The following is a 21,072-nucleotide window of genomic DNA, read 5'->3' as shown; positions in this document are numbered from 1 at the left end:
GATGCAGAAAGGGTTTTAGCAAATTTCCCCTGACTCCTTTGTCTTCTTCTTCTTTTTTTTTTTTTTAAACATCAGGGAGTTGTCTCTTCAAATGGTGATAATATAGGGAAAATTCTAGAGCAGAAATTCATCCACGTTGTAAATTCAGATCAGGAGAATCCCTGGTGGCAAAAGCAACTGATACTCAGACCCATCAAATGGCTTAAATGCTAATAAGTAAAATTCACTAGATAAACCTAACCTTTAACATCTGGTTCAAATATCTCCTCTGCCTGGCAGCTTTCTGTCCATCATCTCCCCCAGCTCAAGGTAGCTGTGCTGTCCTCGAAGACTCCCAAAGCAGTGTGTTCCTACTCCTGAAATGACACCTGCTCTATTGTGTTCTCACTTATCTATTTTCATATCTTTCTTCCTGCCTGGATCTTGAGGTTCCAGGAGGGAACGATTCACCTTTGTGCTCCCAGCACCTGGCGTGTGTGGGCTGGTACGTGGGAGACAGTCTGTGTCTATTGGATGAATGAGTAACAGGAGAACTCATTAAATTTCATCTTTCACACTGGGCAAGAGGAGGACTTATCATATTGAAATATTTCCAGCTTGTTACTAACAAGCAGCTCATTTTTATGATTTGGAATTAAGAGTTCAGGGCACAGTGACTTTTTCCTTTATCTACTTCCTCATTCTCCTCTTCTATCCCTCCCACCCACCTTCTTAGAAACGTCACAAAAAAACTTGTCTACATTTTCTTTGAGTATATTCTGGGTCTTTCTGAAGAATGCCCTCCCTTTTCTTTTTTTTTTTTAAAAAAAGGTATCTGTGTGTATGTTCAGTCACTCAGTCATGTCTGACTCTTTATGACCCTATGTCTGTCTGTTTATGACTGTAGCCTGCCAGGCTCCTCTGTCCTTGAGATTCTTCCTGGCAAGAATACCGGAGTGGGTTGCCATGTCCCTCTCCATTTTTAAAGTGTATTGACTGACAATGTTGTGTTAATTTCAGGTATACAGCAAAGTGATTCAGCTCCATCTTTTCAGAGATAGCTTTTTCAAATTCTTTTCCCTTATAGATTATTGGTGAGATACTGAGCATAGTCCCCTCTGCTACACAGTAGGCCTGTGTTGGTTGTCTGTTTTATATGTAGTATTGAAGAACACCCCTCTGTTTCTTTTCAGGCGGGCATTAATGAAAATGATTTTTATGACGGGGCATGGTGCGCAGGGAGGAATGACCTCCACCAGTGGATTGAAGTGGACGCCAGACGACTGACCAAGTTCACGGGTGTCATCACTCAAGGGAGGAACTCGCTCTGGCTGTAAGTGTGGCTGGACCCGTGCTTAGGCTCGGGGCTGTGGGTCTGAAGTTCTAGGGTTCAGACAGAGTCAGGGAAGTCGCAGAGAAGAATCTGGTGACCAGCAATAGAAGGGAAGAAAGCTACAGGGAAGACGGGAGGCTGGCCTTGCTGTAGACACCCTGGGAAGGTGCAGCTTTTGGTCAACACCCTCCCCAGCACAGGAGCAGAGAGAGGGATCTGCAGATTAGACTGAGGAGGCAAGGATACTCTTTGGCAAGTAGCTGCCTTCTTGGATGTGGGGTGAGTCACTGGTGCCCTGGCAGATGAGCTGAACTGGTGTTCAGTGAGCAACTGGTAGCTGGCTCCGCCCACTGTCCTGGGGTAGAAGGAATGAGTCTTCCCGATCCTGGGAAGAAAGAGGACGCACAGGCAAGTTCCTGAATAAAGAACTTCTAGAGGAGGTGGGGAATTGAAGGATGAACCAGCGAGAATAAGATGGAATCCCATTGCTCAGAACAGAGCTTGAGATCAGGGCCGGGTCAGTAAGAATGGTAATCCCCAAAGAGGTGGGCTATAGTCCCTTACAATACTTCATCTCATGGTGCTGTGCTATGGTCGATCACTTCAGTCATGTCTGACTCTTTGTGGCCCACCAGGCTCCTCTGTCTGTGGGATTTTCCCAGCAAGAATACTGGAGTGGGCTGCCATGTCCTCCCTCAGGGGATCTTCCCAACCCAGGGATCAAACCTGCGTCTCCTGTGTCTCCTGCACCGCAGGCGGGTTCTTTACCACTGAGCTACTGGGGAAGCCCAGTCTCACGGTGGATATATACAATGGAATATTATTCAACTTTAAAAAGGCAGGGGATTCTGACACACACTAGAATATGGATGAACTCTTAGGCCGTTATGCTCAGTGCAATAAGCCAGACACAAAAGGCCAAACACCGCATGATGCCGCTTCCATGAGGTTCCTAGAGCAGGTCAAGTCATAGAGACAGAAGGGACAAGAACAGTGGCTGCCAGAGTCTGGAGGGGAGGGGAATGGCGTTATTATCTAATGGCTACAGAGTTGAGTTGAGGATGATGAAAAGTTCTGGAGGTGGATGGTGGTGATGGTGTCACAGAATTGCACACTTCCAAATGGTTAAAGTGATACATTTTGTGTTACGTATATTCTGCTACAGTAAATGAAAAAATCTATACAAACAAAACAAACCCTTTCACTTCATCCCAGGGCTGTTGGTAGAGACAGAGGCAGGACAGTATCTGTGAGGTTGTTCTGTGGCTCATGCTGTGTCCAGAGCAAATGTGCAGAGACTGGGGGCTGGGCGAGTCAGGAGGGGCTGCAGAACCTTGGGCGTTTTCTGAATTTAAATAAGAATTTTCAGTTCCTCTAGCATCTGTCTTTATACTGAGAAGCCAGGAGCACAAACACCCCACCCTTAGACATCAGGTAACTGTGCACCTAGTTAGCCAAGCATCGTCCTGTCCTGGCGCCCCTCCGTCTGCTTGGTCTGCACACTCAAATCCTGTGTCTTGACCCCTTTCGGTTTTACTGATTACTAGTTGGCAACCAGGCTTCCCTGATGGTTCAGCGGGTAAAAAAATCCATCTGCAATGCAGGAGACACAGGAGACGTGAGTTCAGTCCCTGGGTCGGGAAGATCCCCTGGAGGAGGAAATGGCAACCCACTCTAGTGTTCTTGCCTGAAAAATCCCGTGGATAGGATCACAAAGAGTAGACAGGACTCAGCAAATAAACCGACAGAGACAGTTGGCAGCCATTTGAAATCTATCATTGGCTGATTAGATTAATTTTAACTCCTAGAAAGGTCAACATTCATAAGTAAACCAGGATAAGAGAAGGGAACCTGGCATTTGTGCTCACATTTAAATGCCTCCCATTGTCGCTGTAAAGGGGACTTTCTTATTAGATGACAGTTGTCAGGCAAGGACTCATCCTGTTTTCGTCTGAATCTTTTCTATTGTAAAGACAAGACTGTAACCACTAATGACGTTTAGAAACACTACTGATGATTCCACTGTCCTTAGGCAAACAGAATTTTTCTACATATTTGTAATCACATTACCTATGCAATTATTGTTTTTAATTTAAAAAGTATCCATAACATTTTCATGCTGGGACTCAGATTTCATAATGATCATTGTTAATAGCCTATAATTTACTCAGCTTTGCCTCACTCACCATCTCAATTTTCTGCTAACACATATCATTTTGCAGGAGAGCATTTATATACTTTTTTTCTTCCTTTGAATTACTTCCTTCAAACAAATTTCCAGGGCAGGGATAATGTGTGTATTTTGATGATGTTGGGTTATGTATTTGTGCTACTTTGCGTATCAGATTTTATTCACTTTACTTTCTAGTAACACTTCTGTATTTGTTCATTTGTGCTGATGTTTGCTCTTCAGTGTGTGTTGTGCTCAATCAGTGGCTTATTACCGTAACTATTGTTTTCACTGTGTAGATTCTTAAAGGTCAAGGAATTTAGAAGAAGCAAAGTCGAGTTGCTTAGGGAGAATAGAAACTCAGAAAGAAAGACTGATTTGAGATGATCCGTGGGGATGAGAGAAAGGGCTTTACCTTAATGCTTGGATATTAGGCTGTCTAATCACTATCATTAGAGGTGCAGTAGTTGGGTTATTATCGGATCAGAAAGAAAGAGCTGGGTAGGAGTGCCGCTCATATTCCATTTCAGCTGGAAACACAAGAGGGTTTGGAGTGAATAAGAAATTAAGTAGAACAATATCTTTCTTTGACTTGGCCTGGGACAGGAACATCTAGAGGGAGGCAAGGGATAGAATTGCTTTTAAGAGTCAGTTTTTTAATGTCTAAATGTATTTCAAGTCAAGGACAATGAAAAGAAATCCAATGAGTTTCAGTTTATCTTACCTCCTGGAATAGGGCTGTGCACTGAGGAGTGAGGAGGAAATGGTCACGAGCACATTTTGGTATCTGAGCCCCTTTTCCCAGAGGCATGAATAATGCTGGAGGCATTGGCTATATTCTGTTATGAGCAGAAAACTTGCCAACAACAGGAACCAGCAAATCCCCATAGTAAAGAAGGCAGTAGTTGTCTTTCTTTCCCTCTCCCAGGCTGTCCTTGAGTTGTTCCCCTGTGGCCATCGTATGACTTTTAATATTTTTGTTTATTGGTTTCCATATTTCTCGCCACTAGTCTATGGACACAATAGAGGCAATGCTTTGATAGTCTGTGTCTCTGGGACCTGGCCTAGTACCCAGCATCCGGGAGATGCTCAATGAATGATTCTTAATGAACACTGTAAGGAAGTAACAAATTAGCAAAGAGCCATTCACACCGAATACTGATGCGTCAATTAATTTACGAGTGAAAATGACTGAGAGCAGGCTTAAATTGTAAGGGGAGAGGAGAGGGGATGTGGAAAGTCGAGTTGAGGAGTGACGAGGATTTTTAGAGATGAAAGCATGGAAAACAGCGTGGCTTTGGAATTACATCATGGCTGACTCTTGCTGGTTATGAGATTTTTCTTCTTTGAACCTCAATATGCTCTTCTTTAAAATGGGTTAACTACTGTCTAGCTCATAAAGATGTGGTGAAAGTTAAATGCAATTATGTTAATGATGTTTCAGAATTACCCAGCACATAGTAAGTGCTCAATAGATGGGACTTTCTTCCCTCTGCACCTCCTTGGGTTTATCTAGAACAGTGGTTTTCAAGCTTATTTTTAGTCACAGGTCTTCCTTCTTATAAAGTCTTTCTTGGAAACATTTAGAAAGCACAGACAGAACTTCCCCAGTGGTCCAGTGGTAAAGAATCTGCCTGCCAATGCAGGAATCCGGGTTCAGTCCCTGGTCCCGGAAGATCTCACATGCCTCGGATCAGCTAAGCCCATGGGCCCCAACTGCTGAAGCCTGAGCGACCTAGAGCTTGGTGCTCTGCAGCGACGTAAACCACCGCGGTGAGGAGCCTGCACACCTCAGCTGGAGCACAGCCCCCACTCGGCGCAGCTAGAGAAAGCCTGGACGCAGCAACAAACACTCAGGGCGGCTATAAATAAATAAATAAACCAGAAAGAAAAAAAACAAATACAGATCAATAAACCAAAAAAGAAAACAAAATACAGACAGGTGAAGCTGCTTCCTGTGCATCTGGTAGAGGGGAGCATTGCCTGCCGGGCCCTCCCTTCGCCCTCTCACAGGCGTGTCCTTGCAGGATGTATCCATCCAAGGATCGCTGTGTCACAAGCATGCTACTCAGGGAGCCTCTCTGTAGGTTACAATCCTGCCAGCTCCTCCAAGCACTGATTGCTTCTTCCTGACTCCAGCTGGGTAACAGGCGGATGTGGATTTCAGACCAAAACAAGCAATGGCAGAGTTGGAGTCAGAGTCTGATTTCTTCGAGTTAAACAGGAAGAACATCCGCTAATCTCAGAGTGCTGTGTTTGGTTGGCGATGTTTTAGAAATGGAAGGAAAATGGGGTGATGGCTCCTTCAGGTTGGCCAAACAGATGTTGTTATTTGTGAAGAGCGCCTATCTGATTGTTAAAATGCACAAGCACTTTGGCGTATTAATCAGTTCAGTTCAGTTGCTCAGTCATGTCCAGCTCTTTGTGATCCCATGGACTGTAGCACGCCAGGGATCCCTGTTCATCACCAACGCCCGGAACTTGGAGTATTAATATCAGAACACTGTGAATATTTTTCATTCATAAAACTTTTGTGGTTGATATTTTAAAATAGTCATCCATCATCTTATTTGTTCCTGACCTCTTCTTTATGTGTTTATGATTTCACTCATCTCTTTATTGAGCATTCTGATCTGAACACTCTGTACAAGAAGTGGCCTGCCTGCAGGGAGCTCTCAGCCTGGAAGAACCTGATATGTTGACAGATCCGCTAGAATCGGCACAGTCCACACTGGTAGGACGGGAAGAGGGGCGCAGTTCTCAGACCTGTGATTCAGATGTGAAGGGCAATACAGGGGATGGTGATGCTTAGCCATGACCCGGGACTAGCTCATAACCAGCCAAGTTGATGAAAAACTCTATGATTCTAGTTTTGATAATTTTCAAATAATTCATGCTATTTGAAAGTAATAAAACATAATTGTTTCCATGATACTGAATAATTTACATTTTTCACCAATATAAATGATTCTTTCCCATTGCATTGCAGTTTAGTGGAATGTTAGTATGCTAGAAAAAGCCAATTTTGTTTTGCTGATTTCAGAAAGTATATTAGATGTGTGAGTGTCGCAGTTATAACCAATATGGTGACTGAAAAGTTAATTATTCTGCCTGAGGTGAATAGATGTATCTAATGACTTGGGCGAAATACAGGCAATTTAAAACAACCAAATGGTTTAGACTTTAATTATTTCATAAACAGGACAATTCTCATCCTCTCTTGAGAGTGTAAATGTGTCCTTAAAGAGAAGCAGCTGTTTGATTGATGGATTTGTAAGGTGAGGGCTGGGGAAAGTCTGTCTGGTTGGCTGAATTTTTTAAAAGCAGTTCGGCTAATTAAGCAGGATGAATGGCTTATGGTTGAGAACCCAGAGATGGTAGGAAAAATAGCCGCAGCCCGAAGAAGCTGGCTTTCAGTCTGTTGGTGCAGAATCTTGGCTGATATTCTGAATGTGAGTGTCCCCTTCGAGAATTCTGAGGGTGGAGAAAATGAGCATATGGGGTACCCAAGCCAGACGAAGACAAGGTCAAGGAAAGGCCTGTTGCTGCTCTTTTCCTGGACACACCATGGTCCCGGGAAGGACAGGTGGCCGATGGAGTGGGTCCCCGAGGGGTGAGGGTGGTGGTGAGCGGTGGGGCTGATGGGGGTGCAGAGCCTCAGCTGGAAGGAGGGCATCCACCCATCCTGAGAGAGCAGAGTTGGGGAGTTGGGGAGTAAGTGCTGAAGTGGGTTCAGAGCCTCCACACCGGAGGGTTTTCTACTCCTGATGAAGTAGGAGGCAGGTCCTCTGCAGACAGTGAGTGAGACAGATTCAGGGATTGAAGATGTAAGGACAGGGAGGTTTGCTGTCCCATTAGAGAAAGGGCTTGGCTGGCCTCCCAAGCTCAGGGAATTGTAATGGGCTCAGTGGTAGAGTCTGCCTGCGCATGCAGGAGACTCAGGAGATGTGAGTTCAATCCCTGGGTCTGGAAGATCCTCTGGAGAAGAGAATGGCAGCCCACTCCAGTATTCTTGCCTGGGAAATCCCATGGACAGAGGAGCCTGGTGGGCTGCAGCCCATATGGTTGCAAAGAGTCGGACACAACTGAGCATGCTGCACTCATGCATTTCCCCAGTGTTAGTCACTCAGTTGTGTCCGCCTCTTTGTGACCCCATGGACCATAGCCCACCAGGCTCCTCTGTCCATGGGATTCTCCAGGCAAGAATACTGGAGTGGGTAGCCATTCCCTCTCCAGGAGATCTTCCCAGGGATCAAACCTGGGTCTCCTGCATGGCAGACAGATTCTTCACCATGTGAGCCATTAGGGGAGCTCGCACATATGCATTAGGCACCACTGATGCTTTCTCCACTAGAGGGTGGTGGAGTTGGTTGCAGTGCAGCTGAAATCCTGGGACCAGGCCATCGCAGGACCCGGTAGGACACAGCGCGTTAGGAGGGAAGGGTTGTGAGGTTGAGATCCAGGGCTGGTCAGGAAGGAGTCCAAGCCAGAGGGCTGATTCCCTGGAAGTTAAGATCAAGTTCACAGAGCCCCTGGGGGAGATGAGGTTTCAGAAAAGACAGAAACTTGGAAGGGGAGGACACTGACCATCTGGGGGCTCCACGGGGGCAGTTGAGGTGATGACTGGGGTCAGGGAGTGGGGCTGGAGAGGAGCAGACGTCTGGGAATCTTGAGGTCGCAGGCTTGGCTGCTCAGGGCTGTTCGTGTTGGGAGAATCTCCAAGGCGCGCTGGACCCTAGATCAGGAGGGGGGATGAAGAGGCAGCTGAGGAGGCAGCGGGGTCTGTGTGGGAAGGAAAATGAAGGTGAGGAGGGACAGAGGCCTGTGCAGAGGCCGCTGGAGGACGTTCATCCAGAGACCAGGGAGAGAGATGGAGCCTTCCCAACAGCTGGCTTGGCCTGGGGCTCCGCCCAGGGGCTGGACCTCTGGTTTCCACAGTGAGAAGTATTCACCCGGCCCCTCCCTGTCTCTTCAACTTCATCTGGTTTTCCACTCCCGGAGGACTCCAGCCGCAGCCCTGCAGCAGCGCGCCAGGGTGCAGAGGGAAGGGGCGCCGGGCTGGGCTGGGAGTGCGGAGGCCCTGGAGGCAGGGCTCACGGGGCCACCGCTACGCTTTGTGAATCACCTGCTCATCTTCTTGCAAAGAGTCGGACACAACTCAGCACGGCACACAGCACATCTCGGGAGAGAGCCTGTGTGTGTTTTCAGGACGTGGCCCTTTGCGTCTCCTCCCTCACTGGCAAAATGAAGTGTTTGGCACCGGTGGGGGCTGGGAGACAGAAGTTTCCGAACTCCTCTCTAACCTCTTTGAAAACCGTCAGTTTCTGAACTGCTGAGTTTGGCTAAAATGGAGGGGTTTCAATGACATCTCCAAGTGCGAGTAGAAGGCCAGGCATGCCATCGAATCGCCACTTGCGTTACGTTCCCACAACGCCGGGAGACTTATTTCAAACCAAGTCAAGCTCTCTCCTGTGGCTCAATGGCTCATCCTTGGTTTCTTGGTGCCAGGTGACTAAGGAATCTGTTCAGAAGGTAAACTCTCTGAGAAGGAAACAGCACTGGAGATGAAGCTTCCACCATGGGTTATTCCAGGGTTCTTGTCCCCCGGCTCTCACTCCCCGGGAATCCCTCTAGGAGGTTTCTGGCCGCACTCATCTTTTTTCTCATCTCTTCCTGGTGGCCAGGGTCCCCTTGAGGGGGCACCCTCCCCAGCTGGGCTCCCATAATGCTCTCACAGGCCTGCACCCACAGGGCCTGTGCAGACTGACTCCCACTGCCCGTTTGACCTCCTTCCCTTTGCTCCTTCATTTCTAGCCCAGGAGCCTTGTCTTTGTTCTGCAGATAAGCCAGCATGCTCCTGCCTCGGGGCCTTTGCACCTGCCATCCCCCCTGCCCAAAGGTACACCCTGCCATGAGCTGCCTCATTCTATCATTCAAAGCAGTTTGTCCTGATTCTCTCCTCTTCTGAGGCTGGCCAGCAACCCCCATCCCAACCCAGGGTCTGCCCACCAGAAGGGGCTCTTTAATGAACAGACCACCGGGAGAAAATAAGCCACACCCTGTGGGGACGCAGCTGTCGGATTCCTTTGGTGTCCCTCCTGTTCAGGTGTCTCGATGGTCACCTGGTATAGCCGAGCAGAAAAAGGTGCAGATTCTCCAGTGAGACTGGGATTCCGGGCTCCCAACTGCATGGCCTCGGGTGTGTTTCTGAACCTTTCTGTGCTTCAGTTTCTTTATCTGTAAAATGGAGGTGATAATAGTGCCTTGCACATAGGATTGCTGTGGGGATTAAATGAGTTAATGAGGGCTTCCCTCGTAGCTCAGTTGACAAAGAATCCACCTACAATGCAGGAGACCCCGGTTCCATTCCTGGGTTGGGAAGATCTGCTGGAGAAACGGATAGGCTACCCACTCCAGTATTCTCGGGCTTCCCTGGTGGTTCAGCTGGTAAAGAATCCACCTGCAATGCGGGAGACCTAGGTTCAACCCCTGGGTTGGGAGGATCCCCTGGAGAAGGGAATGGCTACCCACTCCAGTGTTCTGGCCTAGAGAATTCCAAGGACTGTATAGTCCATGGGGTTGCAAAGAGTCGGACATGACTGAGCGACTTTCACTTCACTTCAATGCATATCAGGCTGTAAAGACCATCCTTGGCACATGGTGAGTGCCTGACAAGTGTCTTAGGATCCCTTCCCTTCACTGGTGGGGGGGTCCTGCTCACATGCTCCCCTCCACCCCAGCCCCCCACCCCTCTTTCTCCTCTCTAGTCACACCTTTGCTGTCTCTCCTCTCCACGAAGGCCCTTGCTCCCTCTGTGTGGTCTTAGAGATGTTAATGGAGGGGGGCGGGGAACCTGAATGGGTATGGGTGTTCCTGGTGGTCTTCTTAGCCTTCCAAGCCTCCAGTTTCCTGGTTGGTGAGAAGAGCTTATTTTGAGCCTTCAATGAGAGGCAGATGAAAAGTCCTGGCACATTCTGGACCCAGCAGATGCTCAAGGAACCATGGCTGCTGTTATTTATGAAGCGGCCTCATCACACCCCTCCCTGTTTCTGAGCCCCCAGCCCCGCAACCATCCAGGGTTGAACCTCCAGAGACCCAGTGCCCCCAAGGGCGCCAGGAAAGACTTCGGAACCAAACCAATCCCACTGCAGCTGAGGAGAGCCTGACACTTTGTGGAATTCTTCCTGTGACTCATCTGTATTTTTTTGGACACTTTTGGTCAGCAGGAAATTCCTTTAAATGAAACGCCTAGCCTGGGGCTGCTGAGTTGGTGTTACCTCATGTGGTGTCTCAGTGACTCTGCCTGGAAGGTCCTTTTCTTGTCCCCATTTTGTGGATGAGTAAACTGAGGCTTGGAGAGCTTGTGATAATGCTTGTCCCTTCTGCTGCCTCCTTCCCCTGCTATCACACTTTCATCAGGCCTCAAGCCCCATGAGTGGCTCGGGTGTACTTCCTCTTAGCTCTTTATCAAGGGACATTGAATGGCTACCCCTAAGGCTGACCTAGCTGTCAGACACAGCAGGCACCATGCCTGGGACCTTGTGACCCTTAGGGACTCAGCAAAGGGTTGAACTTCTTTTATAATCTGGAGAAAGTAAATGAACTTTCAGGTCAAAGAAAATGTTTTAATATGTAATGTTAATACATTTATCTTTATATCAATACAGTCGGTGGCTCAGGCGGTAAAGCATCTTTGTCTGCAATGCGGGAGAAGCAGGTTGATCTCTGGGTCAGGAAGATCCCCTGGAGGAGGGCATGGCAGCCCGCTCCCTTATTCTTGCCTGGAGAATCCCATGGACAGAGGAGCCTGGCGGGCTACAATCCATGGATGGTCGCAAAGATCTGGACATGACTGAGTAACTAACACACGCACACAGTCATAAAATATGATTAATCATTTTGTTTTAAAGAGGAAGGGATCTCTTCTTCCTCCATGTTGAAAACCGAGTCCCTAAAACCTTGAATATGTAGGTTTTTATAGCAAATGGGACTCAAGGTTGCAGATGGAATCACGGTAACTAATTAGCCGATCTTTAAATAGAGAGATGACCCTGGATTATCTGGGTGGGCCCAATGTGCTCATGAAAATGAAAGTGAAAGTCACTCAGTCCTGTCCAACTCTTTTAGACCCAGGGACTATACAGCCCATTGAATTCTCCAGGCCAGAATGCTGGAGTGGGTAGCCTTTCCCTTCTCCAGGGGATCTTCCCAACTCAGGCATTAAACCCAGGTCTCCCACATTGCAGGCAGATTCTTTACCAGCTGAGCCACCAGGGAAGCCCAAGAATACTGCAGTGGGTAGCTTATCCCTTCTCCAACAGATCTTCCCAACCCAGGAATTGAACCGAGGCCTTTTGCAAATTGCAGGTGGATTCTTTACCAACTGAGCTCTGAGGGAAGCTGACACTTAAGGGTCCTTAAATGTGGAACAATAAGGGGAAGAGAGAACCAGAGAGCTGGCAGCATGAGTGAGCAGGGCCCCTGTTGGTTGCTGTGAAGACAGAGGAAGGGGCCATGAGCAGGGAGCGTGGGTGCCTCGAAGCTGGGAAAGGTGGGGAAACAGTCTCTCCTAGAGTTTCCAGAAGAAACGCATCCCTGCTGAACACCTCTATTGCAGGACTTCTGACCTCCAGAACCGTAAGCTGATAAATCTGTGCTGTGTAAACCGCCGAGTTGGCAGAAAATTGACAGTGGTCCTAGAAAACTGATAGATCCACCAGGGCAGAAGTAGCCACAGACCACGAGATCCCTCCCATGCCCCGGCTGCCCCCCGCCCCGTGCTGTCTCTGGTGTGAGGCTGTGGTGGAGACCTCCAGCTGTGGACCGTGCCTGCCAGGCAGCGTCATGCCGTCATACTCCGCTCATGATATCACAGCAGAATTGGGGCCAGTCCTCCCCCTGCGTTCTTCAGGTTTCCTGTGAGCCGTTCCCTTGGTTCCTTTCTTCTCGATCTTTCAAGCATCTCTTTCAAATTTGGGGGAATTTAAAAGCCTTTCTTTCTTTCTTTTAGTTCTCTGCAGTGGGGCTTCACTAGGAACTACCTCCCTCTTTACCCAAATTTATTGGACTTGGCCCCCAAAGTGGCATTTCCCCCCCTTTCCCTGGTAGACAATTTTTACTGGAGGTAATGGAAAATAGATAATATTTCTAAGTTTATAACATTCCCTCCAATGGTCTGGATTCTCAAATAGCCATGGAAACCAGTCTGAAGTGAAAAAATCTAATAAATCAATGGGCTGGTTTCTCAGTGTCTAACGTTTGTCTGCTCTGAGAATGTGGCAGAACTATTTAACTGTGTGTGGTTCCAGCAGACAGAGGAGGAGAGAGAGAAAGAGAAAAGAGAGTCAGTATCACTCATGTTCTTGAGTGTTGGGGGGTGCCCACGCTTGCTGTAGACCCCCAGATAAACCTTTGCCTCCCGCATTGTTTCTGGAAGTCACAAAGGCAAGGTTAGACCTCTGGGGAGTAGTGGTCTTGCCCAGAGTTATAGCTGGGCCACAGCCAGGATTTGAGGCTGCTAAGTTCTGTCAAGGAGGTGATGGACAGGAAGAAGAAGCTGCCAGCTTCCAACAGAAAATTGGCATTAAAAACTAGGAGAGAAAAGGGATTTAACAGTGCTTTCCCTACTTGGGATTTGGCCTTCCCTAGCTCAGATGGTAAAGAATCTGCCTGCAATACAGGAGACCTGGGTTCAATCTCTGGGTCAGGAAGATCCCCTTTAGAAGGCATGGCAACCCACTCCAGTATTTTTGCCTGGAGAATCCCGTGGACTGAGGAGCCTGGCAGGCTACAGTCCCTGGGGTAGCAAAGAGTTGGACATGACTGAGTGACTAACACTTTCACTTTCCCTACTTGTATGAGAAAGCGGACCACACCAAGTGCTATTCACAACGGAGTGAATTAGTTGATGGATGCTCATTTACCTAATCAGATCGTGTGTTGCTAAAGCTCTTGATGGTTGTTTTCAAGGTCTGGGGAGATTCTATCTCTTGTGAGGTGGAGGGAGAGAAGAATCTGATTTTTTGTTTGTTTGCTCAGTCACTCAGTCATGTCTGACTCTTTGTGACCCCATGGACTGCAGTACACCAGGTTTCCCTGTCCTTCACCATCTCCCAGAGCTTGCTCAAACTCATGTCCATTGAGTGAATGATGCCATCCAACCATCTCATCCTCCGTCGTTCCCTTCTCCTGCCTTCAGTCTTTACCAGCAACAGAGTCTTTTCTAATGAGTCAGCTCTTCTCATCAGGTGGTCAAAGTGTTGGAGCTTCAACTTCAGCATCAGTCATTCCAGTGAATACAGCTGACTAGTAAGAGCGATTGCCCTGAAACTCCAGTGTGACAGACCTCCAGTGCGCACCATCAGATTTTACCTTACATCCACTTGATATTAGTCCTTCGACTGTGATTTGAGCTACTCATGCTTTTCCCGATTATTCTCTTTCTTATCATTTTGCTTAGAGGACCTTCCCATGTACCAAAATTTTGAATTGTTACATGGTTACCGTAATCATTCTCTTAAGATTGGTGTCATGCTTAGAAAGACCTTGTCTCTGCTGACAATACAAGTAATTCCCCCCGTATGTTCTTCTAGTATTTTTGGACTGCAAATTTTACATTGACATTTTAAATCGTGTGGCATGGATTTTGATGTAGGTTATACGTAATAGATCAGGCTGTTCGTGCCTTCAGATGGCCACTAAGATGTCCCAACATTATTTTCCATATTATCTCCAGCTGCTGTGATCTGAATATTTGTGTCCTCCCAAAATTTAAATTCTCATGCCTGATGTGAAGGTATTTATTGGTGGAGCATGTGGTAGGTGATTAGGTCATGTGAGTGGAGCCCTCATGGTTGGGATTAGTGCTCTCATAAGAGGTCCCCAGCCCCTTCGGTCCCATGAGGACACAGCATAAAGTCTGTGACCCAGAAGAGGGCCCTCACCAGACAGTGCTGGCACCCTGGTCTTGGACTTCCAACATTGTGAAAAATCAACTCTGCTGTTTATTACTCCCTAGGTTATGGTGCTTTGTTACAGCAGCTTCAAGGGACTAAGACATCCCCTGCAGTGCCCTCACATGATATCCTAAATTCTTGTCTTCTACGGGGTTTGCTTCAGGACTTTTATTCTGTCTCTTTGCTGTCTCTATGAACCAGTCCCACACTGCTGTCTCCTTACTACAGCGTGTCCTCTTACCATTTCCTACATCTAGTTCCTCCTCCTTATTAATCTTTTCAGAATATTCCTGGATATTTTTGCCATGTTCTTTTTTCATATGAATTTTGCAACAAGTCCAAATTATCTCCAAAAGAATTCTGGGTGATGTCTTAGAGGAGAACGCCTTCACTAATTGCGCTCCCTTCTAACTGAGATCCTCAAGATCAGAGTGTCTTCCTCTTAAATGGCTTTTTCCTCGTGTTCACATATCCCATTCTAACTCTGTGCTGTTCTGTGCTTTTTAAAAACTGTTTCCGCCCTAGTAGTTCTCTGTGTTAACTGCACAGTTAGTTTTGTAAGAAAGGCTGTGTTATTTTCCAAACAATGTATGTGATCCAGGTTCTCTGAATCCTCTCTAGTATTTGGTCTTGTCATTATTGTATTATTTTAGCTGTTCTTATAGGTGTGTAGCAGAGACGGCAATGGCACCCCACTCCAGTACTCTTGTCTGGAAGATCCCATGGGCGGAGGAGCCTGGTGGGCTGCAGTCCATGGGGTTGCTAAGAGTTGGACACGACTGAGCGGCTTCACTTTCACTTTTCACTTTCATGCATTGGAGAAGGAAATGGCAGCCCACTCCAGTGTTCTTGCCTGGAGAATCCCAGGGATGGGGGAGCCTGGTAGGCTGCCGTCTCTGGGGTCGCACAGAGTCGGACATGACTGAAGTGACTTAGCAGCAGCAGCATAGGTGTGTAGTGACATCTCATCATGGTCTTTATTTGCGTTTGTCTAATAGCTGATGGTGTTGAACATCTTTTCATGTACATATCTGCTGTCTGTACGTCTTCTTTAGTGACATGCCTCTTCATATCATTTGTCTATGCTCTAATCGCCTTGTTTGTGTTTTTACTCTAACGTGTTAAGAGTTCTTCATCATTCTAGATATGTCTTTTGTCAGATAATGTGGTTTGCAAATATTTTCTTCCAGTCTGAAGCTTCTCTTTTATCTTCTAAATACTAGTTTTCACACTGGTTTCTTGGAGAAAAAGTTTGTAATTTCAATCAAGTCCAGTTAACTGATTCTTTTTCCTTTATGGATTGTGCTTTTGGTGTCATGTCTAAGAACACTTTACTAAACTCTAGATCCCAAAGACTTTTCTCCTTTATTAACTTCTAAAGTTTTGTAGTTTTATATTTTACATTGAGATGTGTGATTCATTTTGAATTATTTTTTATATAAAGTGTTAGGTTTAGTGAAATTTAACGATACATGTTGCAAACTAATGATATATGATTATCTGTAGATACATATTAATGGTTCCAGTGTCATTTGTTGAAAAGACTGTCCTTCCACCATGGAACTGCTTTTGCATCTTTGCTAAGGATTGGTCAGTCATATGTGTATGGATTTATGTCTGGGTTCTCTCTCATGGACAGAGGAGCCTGGAAAGCTACAGTCCATAGGTTTGCAAAGAGTTGGACATGACTTGGATAGATCAATGTGTCTGTCCTTCTACTAATAATTAGTACAGTCTTGATTACTATACCTATATACTATCTTGAAATAGGGTAAGTGGATTTTTCCCACTTTCAGTTGAGTTTAGTTCAGTTGCTCAATTGTGTCTGACTCTTTGTGACCCCAGGAACCGCAGCACACCAGACCTCCCTATTCAACACCAACTCTGGAGTTTACCCAAACTCATGTCCATCAAGTCGGTGATGCCATCCAACCATCTCATCCTCTGTTGTCCCCTTCTCCTGCTTTCAGTCTTTTTCAGTCTTTTGAAATGAATCAGCTCTTCGCATCAGGTGGCCAAAGTATTGGAGTTTCAGCTTCAGCATCAGTCCTTCCAGAAAACACCCAGGACTGATCTCCTTTAGGATGGACTGGTTGGATCTCCTTGCAGTCCAAGGGACTCTCAAGAGTCTTCTCCCACACCACAGTTCAAAAGCATCAATTCTTCAGCGGTCAGCTTTCTTCATAGTCCAACTCTCACATCCATACATGACTACTGGAAAAACTATAGCCTTGACTAGATGGACCTTTGTTGACAAAGTAATGTCTCTGATTTTCAATATGCTGTCTAGGTTGGTCATAACTTTCCTTCCAAGGAGTAAGCGTCTTTTAATTTCATAGCTGCTGTCACCATCTGCATTGATTTGGGAGCCCAAAAAGATAAAGTCTGACGCTGTTTCCACTCTTTCCCCATCTATTTGCCATGAAGTGATGGGACCAGATGCCATGATCTTCGTTTTCTGATTGTTGAGCTTTAAGCCAACTTTTTCACTCTCCTCTTTCACTTTCATCATGAGGCTCTTTAGTTCTTCATTTTCTGCCATAAGGGTGGTGTCATCTGCATATCTGAGGTTATTGATATTTCTCCTGGCAATCTTATTTTTTTTAATAGTTTTTGCCATTTATTTATTTATTTTTTTTGTGTGTTGATTATACATTTTATTTTATTTTATTTTATTTTATTTTATTGACATGAATCCACCATGGGTGTACATGCGATCCCAAACATGAACCCCTCTCCCACCTCCCTCCCCACAACATCCCTCTGGGTCATCCCCGTGCACCAGCCCCAAGCATGCTGTATCCTGCATCGGACATAGACTGGTGATTCGATTCTTACATGATAGTATACATGTTTCAATGCCGTTCTCCCAAATCATCCCACCCTCTCCCTTTCCCTCTGAGTCCAAAAGTCTGCTATACATATCTGTGTCTTTTTTGCTGTCTTGCATACAGGGTCGTCATTGCCATCTTTCTAAATTCCATATATATGTGTTAGTATACTGTATTGGTGTTTTTCTTTCTGGCTTACTTCACTCTGTATAATCGGCTCCAGTTTCATCCATCTCATCAGAACTGATTCAAATGTATTCTTTTTAATGGCTGAGTAATACTCCATTGTGTATATGTACCACAGCTTTCTTATCCATTCATCTGCGGATGGACATCTAAGTTGTTTCCATGTCCTGGCTATTATAAACAGTGCTGTGATGAACACTGGGGTACATGCGTCTCTTTCAATTCTGGTTTCCTTGGTGTGTATGCCCAGCAGTGGGATTGCTGGGTCATATGGCAGTTCTATTTGCAATTTTTTAAGGAATCTCCACACTGTTTTCCATAGTGGTTGCACTAGTTTGCATTCCCACCAACAGTGTAGGAGGGTTCCCTTTTCTCCACACCCTCTCCAGCATATATTGCTTGCAGATTTTTGGATCGCAGACATTCTGACTGGTGTGAAGTGGTACCTCATTGTGGTTTTGATTTGCATTTCTCTAATAGTGAGTGATGTTGAGCATGTTTTCATGTGTTTGTTAGCCATGCGTATGTCTTCTTTGGAGAAATGTCTATTTAGTTCTTTGGCCCATTTTTTGATTGTCTCCCGGCAATCTTAATTCCAGCTTGTGCTTCATCCAGCCCGGCATTTCTCATGATGTACTCTTCATGTAAGTTAAATAAGCAGGGTGACAATATACAGCCTTGACGTACTCCTTTTCGTATTTGGAACCACTTAATTCTTTTTAAAAATTGTCTTAGCTATTCTAGTTTCTATGCCTTTCTACATTAATGTTAGAATCATCTTGTTTATATCTGTAGAAGAATCTTACTGAAATTTGATAGCAATCTCATTAAATTGTGTATCAATTAATTGTGTATCTCATTAATTATGGATCAATTGTGTATTGATTCTCGGGGAGAATTGACAACTTTACCATGTTGAGTCTTCCATTCCACAAATACAATGTTTTCCCATTTATTTAGATCTTATTTTGGTCTCTTTTATCAGCACTTTATAACTTTTATCATATAAGTCCTATACAGGTTTTATTAATTTGCACTTAATAAGAATTTCATGAGCAGTTGTGAATGGTATTGTTTGCTAATATTTTATTCAGGATTTTGCATCAATATTCAGATGTGACATTAGGCTATAGTTTCCTTTCTTTGAACAGTATTTATTGCTTTTTGGCATCAAGTCTTCCAAATGAGGGGATATTTCCTTCCTTTTCTATGCTTTGACTACATCCAGACATGGGGTCTTGAGGGAGCTGGTAGGGAGACTAAATGGCTCTTTGACAACTGGCCCTCTTTTCATTGCAGCACTCAGGCTGTTCAGATTTTGTCTCTTCCATCAGTTTTGATAAATTCTTTTGTCCTAGAAAATTTGCGCTTTCAAATATGTTTGTGTTTGATTCAGCAAAGCCTGGCATTATCTTAAGGGTTTTTAAACTTTTTTTCTGTTTGATTATTATTTTCTCAGTATTTTAAAGTATTTGTGAATTTCTTCTTTTTCTTACTCAATCATTTGCCTATTATTTCTTTTCCCTTTTTTAAAGAGCAAACATTCCTTGTAATTATTTATTAGTTCTGCTATTTTTCTGTTTTTGAATTCCTTATTTTTTTAGATCGATTCTTTCCCTTTGTAAGAATTTATTTTATTGTTCTGTTAACTTCCTGAGTTGAATTCTTAGTTTATTTTTCTTTCTTATTTAGTGATATGTTTATAAGGTTGAGAACCTTGTGCTGAGTAGTGTTTCTGCTTTATCTTGTGGGTTCTGATATAAAATATTTTTATCACTGATTTCTAGATTCTGCAGTTTCAATTTTTATTTTCTCTTTCATCAAAGATTGTTCAGGAGACTGATTTAAATTCCCTGAGAAAAGAGGGTTTGAGAATTTAAATTTTATACATTTCTCATTGCATATGAATATCATCTCTACTTTCTAATTTCATAATGTTTTGAAAGTTTCTTTTGAGACTTAAACTGGAGACAGTTTTTCTCTTAAAGCTCTATGAATGTTTGAATAGAAAGACTATTTTTGTTTCCAGACTATAGAACTTTATGTGTAATAGTTAGATTTACATTATTGATTATAGTATTTAGTCTCCTTCTTATTAATAATCCATCATGGCCTAGCAACACCTGCTCTCTCTCCTTGTATCTCCAGTAATTTGTTTCATTAATGTTGATGCACAATTGTACTCATCTCACATGCTAGCAAAGTAATGCTCAAAATTCTCCAAGCCAGTCTTTAACAGTAAGTGAGCCATGAACTTCCAGATGGTTAAGCTGGATTTAGAAAAGACAGAGGAACCAGAGATCAAATTGCCAACACCAATTGGATCATCAACAAAGCAAGAGAGTTCCAGAAAAACATCTATTTCTGCTTTATTGATTATGCCAAAGACTTTGACTGTTTGGATCACAATAAACTGTGGCAAATTCTGAAAGAGATGGGAATACCAGACCACCTGACCTGACTCCTGAGAAATCTGTATGCAGGTCAAGAAACAACAGTTAGAATTGGACATGGAACAATAGACTGGTTCCAAATAGGAAAAGGAGTCCATCAAGGCTGTATATTGTCACCCTGCTTATTTAACTTATATGCAGAGTACATCATGTGAAATGCTGGGCTGGATGAAGCACAAGCTGGAATCAAGCTTGCTGGGAGAAATATCAATAACCTCAGATACACAGATAACACCACCCATATGGCAGAAAGTGAAGAAGAACTAAAGAGCCTCTTGATGAAAGTGAAAGAGGAGAGTGAAAAAGTTGGCTTAAAACTCAACATTCAGAAAACGAAGATCATGGCATCTGGTCCCATCACTTCATGGGAAATAGATGGGGAAACAGTGGAAACAGTGTCAGACTTTATTTTGGGGGGCTCTAAAATCACTGCAGATGGTTACTGCAGCCATGAAATTAAAAGATGCTTACTCCTTGGAAGAAAAGCCATGACCAACCTAAACAGCATATTAAAAAGCAGAGACATTACTTTCTCAACAAAGGTCCGTCTAGTCAAGGCTATGGTTTTCCCGTGGTCATGTATGGATGTGAAGTTGGACTATAAAGAAAGCTGACCGCTGAAGAATTGATGCTTTTGAACTGTGGTGTTGGAGAAGACTCTTGAGAGTCCCTTGGACTGCAAGGAGATCCAATCAGTCCATCCTGAAGGAAATCAGTCCCGAATATTCATTGGAAGGACTGATGCTGAAGCTGAAACTCCAATACTTTGGCCACCTGATGTGAAGAACTGACTCATTGGAAAAGACCCTGATGCTGGGAAAGATTAAAGGCAGGGGGAGAAGGGGATGACAGGGGATGAGATGGTTGGATGGCATCACCGACCTGAGTTTGAGTAAGCTCTGGGAGTTGGTAATGAACAGGGAAGCCTGTCGTGCTGCAGTCCATGGGGTCGCAAAGAGTTGGACACAACTGAACGACTGAACTGAATGTTGATGCTGTGGTCTGGTGGATTAACTGTTTAATGCCTTATTGTGAGCCGTATCTTTTGGAATCATGTATTGCCATTCTTTGTCTGGTTTAATGCCCTTTTCTCAGTGAATTCAACCTCCAGGTTTTACATTTGCTGTCTCAGCTCTCTCTATATTTGTATTGGCTGGTACTTCTG

General features: G+C 44.9%; 1 protein-coding gene across 1 annotated transcript in view; it reads left to right on the top strand.

Moving 5' to 3' along the window:
• Positions 1 to 21,072, top strand: part of CPXM2 (carboxypeptidase X, M14 family member 2) — a 137,425-nt gene that overhangs the window by 55,129 nt on the left and 61,224 nt on the right. The window contains exon 4 of the mRNA XM_068961609.1: positions 1,173 to 1,312. Coding sequence (XP_068817710.1) covers positions 1,173 to 1,312 — 140 coding nt within the window. The remainder of the gene's footprint in view (positions 1 to 1,172; positions 1,313 to 21,072) is intronic.

Source organism: Capricornis sumatraensis, chromosome 23, assembly GCF_032405125.1.
Source record: "Capricornis sumatraensis isolate serow.1 chromosome 23, serow.2, whole genome shotgun sequence".
Classification (NCBI taxonomy): Eukaryota; Metazoa; Chordata; class Mammalia; order Artiodactyla; family Bovidae; genus Capricornis; species Capricornis sumatraensis.
Note: the sequence above shows the minus strand (reverse complement) of the source record. Positions and strands in the feature narration are given on the sequence as shown.